Source organism: Electrona antarctica, assembly GCF_951216825.1.
Source record: "Electrona antarctica genome assembly, chromosome: 1".
Lineage (NCBI taxonomy): Eukaryota > Metazoa > Chordata > Actinopteri > Myctophiformes > Myctophidae > Electrona > Electrona antarctica.
This window is the reverse complement of record NC_136806.1, coordinates 16107190-16113850: the sequence shown is the minus strand read 5'-3', so window position 1 is coordinate 16113850 and position 6661 is coordinate 16107190. Positions and strand designations below refer to the sequence as shown.

At 40.8% G+C, this 6661-nt stretch overlaps 1 protein-coding gene across 1 annotated transcript; it reads right to left on the bottom strand.

Annotated features, from left to right (window-relative positions):
* Positions 1 to 5049: 5049 nt before the first annotated feature.
* On the bottom strand, positions 5050 to 6320 carry LOC306916222 (toll-like receptor 13; the record flags this gene model as incomplete). The annotated part of the gene is made up of 3 exons (XM_079494034.1): positions 5050 to 5266; positions 5520 to 5637; positions 5867 to 6320. The coding sequence occupies 3 exons, from the start codon at positions 6318 to 6320 to the stop codon at positions 5050 to 5052; spliced, it is 789 nt and encodes a 262-aa protein (XP_079350160.1).
* Positions 6321 to 6661: the final 341 nt, after the last annotated feature.

The window sequence follows — 6661 nt, the reverse complement described above, 5'->3', positions numbered from 1 at the left end:
TGGTGACAACACTGTTCAAATTGATGACAACAGTAAAATAGTTACAGTACACATGTAACCTTTTATTTGATCTTTAACTCATAGATTATCAGTCTAGATTCCACGTCTTCCCTTTAAAGGGGCATTCCACTAATTTTCAACATTTTACTATGTCATTAATATACCTTAGAGCTGTTGTGTGGAAATAATAAAAAGCCCCCCCATTCTGTGTTTCCTAGAACTGTAATTATGAAAAGAATCATTAACATGGTGAAACACATCTTGATGATGTCATCAAGATGTGTTTCACCATGTTAATGATTTTTTTCAGACCTCTAGTTCTAGGAAACACAGAATGGGGGGGACTTTGTTATTATTTCCACACAACAGCTCTAAGGTATATTAATGACATAGTAAAATGTTGAAAATGAGTGGAATGCCCCTTTAACACAATCAGTCTCGGGATTCCTTCAAAATAGGAGCTCTGAGCCCTTTCTGAAACCAGTCCCTTGACTTGAAGTGCTCTCGGGAGGTTCCCTCGTCAGAAAGTGCCCCTCCAGCTGAATCAAGTTCCATTGATTAGGGTGCTGGGTATAACAAACTGTTTGGAAATACACTCGCCCTCCTTGTGCAGAAACAGGAAACAGACACCATTCGTTGCCATGGTTACCATCACGCAATTGTGTTACCTGTTATTTTGTTTGTACAGTTATATTGCATTTTATCGTGTATGTTTGTGACATGTGGATTTCATTAATATGGAAAAAGGAAATACAGCGTGTCAAAAATGACATGTCATATACATCCATGGTGTTTATAAATCATAAGTTGTTTTGTTTGTGTGGTTTCATAACTTTCATTTATCGTTTTTTTCACGGTGGGGTAAATAAAGAGCCCTTGTGAACATCAGTTGGAGTGTTGTCTATTCTGCATCAGATGAAGATTGTTTAGGAGGAGTTTATTTATCATTTATTTGTGGTGGTACTTACATTTGTAGGTCGCGTTTTCCATGCGGACAGAGAACAGGGCTGCACAAGGCAATCGAGTCTAGATCGGCACAGACTCGCTCTTGAGGGCTTTATAAGCCACTTCCACTCAAGGCTGCTTGGTTTCGGACGACACTTAATATGGCGCAGCCTCGCGTGAACGCGCATATCGAGGGCAAGTGTGTAGAGCGAGTGGCGAGGAGCTGGTTTCAGAAAGGGGGCTGGGGTGCCGTGAAAACATGGCCGCTTTTACTCTGAACACATACTTTGGACAGACCCGTGTCAACAGTAGGCCCTATATATAAACTATATATATAGGGCCTATATATAAACTATATATAGGGCCTATATAAACTATATAACTCGGAAACCGGGGGGGCGATCACCTCATTTTCAAATGATCGGAATAGGATCGGGAGCCAAAAAACGTGATCCGGACATCCCTAGTATCAATATTATATCCGTATCATGATATTAGACTGGAAATTGTCTGATTTGGGATATTGTACTATTGTGATATGGCATAAACGTGTTCTATAAAATATAAATATCGGATCGGGTAAAATCGGTATCGGCAGATCTCTCTAGTCTGCGTCGTCCTCAAACGAGCCCTCCATCAGCGTTCCCAGTCATCTCGGCTCATTTGTGCTTTAAGTTTCTGCACCAGCAATAAACCATGGAACTAATCTACCTACCTACAGTACCACTCTATCACCTTCCTATGATCTTAAATTGGAAAAACGAATAAGTGCTGTCTTCTTACAATTATTGGCTTTTATATAAGGTCACAAAAAGTAACTTTGAAAGGGTGATAAATGCCAAATGCTTGTATCACCACTAGCCTTGACTACCCTATGCTGGCATTATATTCAAGCCTCCTCTCTCCTGCCTGCAGCTAATAATACAAAATGCTGCTGCACACGTTTTTTCGTACAGTTAGGGATGCTCCGATCAGGTTTTTTGGGACCGATCACCCATTGTTTTTCTCATGATTGGCCGATACCGATAGGTCCGATACTGATCTTAAAATGTTGCAAATTTTAATATTTCAAAAAATATTATATGTTAAAACCTACGTAAAAACTTCCTGTGTGTGTGGGGAGGAAGGGGAGAATGTTTAGGCCTGTTACAAAAATGCAAAATGATATTATACTCTATATCTGATTGACATTTATACCACTTAAATGGTGTAAAAGATCAGTTTCTCCAGATAGGGTAAATTGCCGATGACAGATCGGGTAAATGCCGATTACCGATCGGAGTGAATATCGGTCGATATGGCCGATCACCGATCGCTGGCCGATTATCGGAGCATCTCTAATAACAGTGTACACACATATATACTCAAAGTAATAATCATAATAATAATAATAATAATAATAATCATGATGCAGAAGAAGGAATTTCCCAGGGTGATTTTCAGAGTACCATGAAAATCTTTCTATACCAAAGAAATTAAAATGTTGAATCCTACCTGAACTGCTAACAGTCAGTGATAAGCATCCTTCCAGTGTGATACAGTGAGAGGAATGAAGCATCATAGGAGAGAGTTCATGTGACCACAGAGCGGCTGGCACCTCAGAAGTAACGTGGTGTGGCAATGGTGGAGAGACATGGCCGCGGGAAGATGTTTACAGTAGGAGGTGCTGAACGTTGAGTAGGGGGTGCGCGCCGCAAAATGTGCGTGCCTCGGCTTTTACCTTCCCTCTCCACACGCATGAGCAAACTGACACAGGCGATTAACCAGGATAAGGCTCCGATGCTGTCATGCAGCATATTTATTAGGCCTAATAACAGAAATCTGTTTTGAGTACAATTATTATTATTTTCCCCCTGCTGTCCAATGGGGGGCTGTGCCTGGGGGGAGGGGGTGCTCCAGCCCCCCCCAGCACCCCTACTTCCCTCAGCCATGTTACCGTGCAGAGAGAAGTGAAACAGAAATATGCTTTCCAAGAACAAATGCAAGCCAGATGCTTCTGAGAATGCAGAAATACGTCTTCACTTTAGTGGAACTAGAACAGACACTATCAGTGTAAACAACAAGACTACAAGGCCATACTGCACCTTACTTGACGACCATGCAGTCTTATGCAGTTTAACATGTAATTTAGATGTTATTTAGACAGATACCAGGTGTGTGTGTGTGTGTGTGTGTGTGTGTGTGTGTGTGTGTGTGTGTGTGTGTGTGTGTGTGTGTGTGTGTGTGTGTGTGTGTGTGTGTGTGTGTGTGTGTGTGTGTGTGTGTGTGTGTGTGTGTGTGTGTGTGTGTGTGTGTGTGTGTGTGTGTGTGTGTGTGTGTGTGTGTGTGTGTGTGTGTGTCATCATCATCAATAGGCAAACATTTGTCAAAACAAAGAAGAAGTTTACTAAATGTAAATGCATAATTAAATTGGGCTTATCCCATTCAATCTGGGAAAGCTTCTGTGTCATTTTAGGTTTTAGCCTACAGTATAGCAACATACAGTACATTTTACAGAAAACTCTTAGGATTTAGAAGGATTATTATTTTTTTGTCAGGTGAAACCTGACATAATGGCCCATGAGGGCGACGGTGACACAGGGGTAGAGTGGCTTGATGGTAACCGCAATGTTGCCAGCTCGAACCCGGGCTCCCCCAGAGCAAATTCCTAGGTCCCACATGGGCAACTGGCGGCCCGGGGCCACCTGCAGGCCCCACCCTCACTCAATGTGGCCCTCAGGTTAATATCTGAATATTGATATATTATTTATTTCAACTGTTACAATTACAAACATGCAAACATGACCCGCTTTAAGTACTTATATATAGTCTATATTAGTAGCTGAATGACTAGTAGAATGTGATTGTCTTTTTTTATGTCCAATGTATTATGTATTTGCATTTACGTTCATGAAATTATAGTTGTTTTTTTTAAATAATTGAATTTTTATGTTTTCACATAAAGCTGAATCAAATGTATAAAGATACAGTGAGACAAACTAGAAAGGTATAAATTATAAGCACAATAAAACAGACAAAAACAAAAAGCACAAACAAAAAACAGTCAGTTATTCATTAGGGGAAAAGAATATATATACAAATATATACACATACACACAACACACATGGACACATCAGAAGGCAAATTGCAAGAGTACAGCTGGGGCTCTCCAATCCAATGAATCACTTTATAAATCACAGTAGATAGATCCCTGGGCAAGTAATCTATCAGCGGCTGCCATATATTCATAAAGTTATTTTCTCTCTCTTTTAATTTGGCACTGACCCTTTCCATTGGAAGTACTCTGTAGATTTCTCTATACCACTGAGTCACTGTTGGAGGTTTTTTGTGAATCCTATTAAACAAAATGCATTTTCTAGCTACACAGAGAAGCTTATTAAGTAGCTTAGCCCTTCTAGGATCTAGCACCCCAAATTTGGATGGCAGCCCGAAATTATAGGTTTATAACTAGATGCATTTGAAATTAAATAAACATGTTACTTTTCAGGATTCCAATTCAAAAATAGAAGAAAAAAATATTCAGGATTTCAATTCATAGCAAAAATAGCAGATCTACATGCTCAAAATGCGTCGCACTGCGACTTGTTTTCATCACAGCTTTGATTGATTGATTACTTTATTAACATGTTGCGCACCAAACCGCATTCTACTTCGCCAAAAAACAGGGGTTTCACTTCACTTCAAAGCGCAGCAGAGTGCAGATCACAGTCAGGTGTGAATACAACCACATGATTAAATATAGGGGATGAATTTGTCCTGAATCATGACGCAACTGAAGCCAGTTTTACGCGATCGCTACAGTATATTGAAAACGTGTACATAAACATTCAGATTTCAAATATAAAAGTACGTCACCACGTGTACCACGATTGTTAGAAATTTGCTGGTACAGCGATTAGCATTGCTGCATTCTGTGTTGTTAATAAAAGGCATTTTTATCCGAGCGCCCAGCTATTATTCTCAAACTGGGTGCATTCGGAATATTCAGAGTTGCACACCGGAAGCGCACTCAACTATTAGTTTGTATTGGCAGTGCGGTCAGTGTGCTTACAGTATATCGAACACACCCAGTGTTTCAGAGTGCAACACTCCCGACCGATAGATTATTCATTCAAGCCCAGATCAGTGTGAGGTGTGTCCAGAGCTCTGCGTAGGTTCTGCCAGAACAGTCCAGGGTGCTGTCCAGCATGGGACCAGCTCAGGTAGGTGTGTCTCTTCACCAGCCTCTTTATGTGATAGTAGGGAGACAACTGGTGGGCTGGAATGTCCTCCAGAAACACCAGGATCAACACGTCCTTCTGTTCATCAAACAGACGGTAGCTGCACACAGGAGACCAGAGGACATTTACACTCAGTCAAGTTGTATGGACAGTTTTATTTATAATGACCAAGAGCCACAGGGCAGAGACTATATACTGTATACACACAGTATACACTTTGTATAATAACACACAGTCTCATTACAATATATTCACTTCATAACAAGCAATAGTAGTCTAAAATGCAAATAAAGGGGTCTAATAATCCAATCCAATTAATCATTGGGCTATAACATCAGCATTACTGCCCCCACCTGGCCATCTGGATCTCTCTAGAGCACCATTCACTCTCCAGGTAATGATGGCTGATTACACAGATGATCTTTCTGCTGCCATAGATGGCATCTGTAATGTTCTCTATGATGGGTTTACCTGGAAACAAAATATGATGCAAGCATTTATTCAAACTACATCCAAAAAACTCTTTCACTTCTTGAGAGACAGACATACACATAGTATCACATATTGTAATAATAATGCTAACATGGCACAAACAACACAGTTTTTCAGACAGATGTCCCTACCTGTTTGCAAGTGTTGGTGACAGAAAGACAGACATATTTAAAAAATGACAGTGTTACTTAGAGGCAGAGGTTTGTACCTGGTGGGAAGTCTCGGTGGTGCAGACAGAGTCTCCAGCCCTGCTCTCCCTCCAGCACTGGAAGCATTTCTCTGTAAACCCAGAGCTCATCGTGAACGTTGTAGGAGATGAAGGCATCGTAGCACTGAGGAGACCCCCTCTTTCTTTCCTTGGCATCATAAAGGAAGGCCAGGAAGAGGTAGTAGGCATAGAAAAGATGCAAACGCAGGAAGTGGTAGGTGAAGGATGTGAGCAGAGTTAGCACAATCACACAAGTGGAGGAAATGTAGCAGAGGAAGCTAGCGTCCACCAAACAGGAATGGATGTCAAAGTCCAGAAACCTGGTTCCTTTTTTATCCAGAGGAAAGCCACAAGTGTAAAGGTGAGCATCAACTACCAGTGTTTGGTTGTTGTTCTGGATCCACTGCAGAAATTCAGCATTAGAACAATCACAAGCTAAAGGGTTGTCATTCATTTTAATAAACCTGAGAGCAGGGAAGAAACTGAACACATAGACATGAATCACTGTCAAGTCATTCTGGCTCAGGTCCAGCCAGGAGAGTTGAGTCAGATTGGCTTGTGCCAGGAAATCCAGGGATGTCACATTACAGTTTATTAAGGAAAGAGTCTTCAGCTGTGGTACATATTTAAATAAGTCTGGGTCTGGTTGTTTACCATGGACAACATGCAAATAATCCAAATGTTTCATATCTGAGAGCAAGTCCAATATGATAGAGGCAAAATTAATGGACATTAATGGACTAAATTGTATTGTTAAGCTCTTCAGGCTCTGCATTAAGGTGGTATTATAGTTTT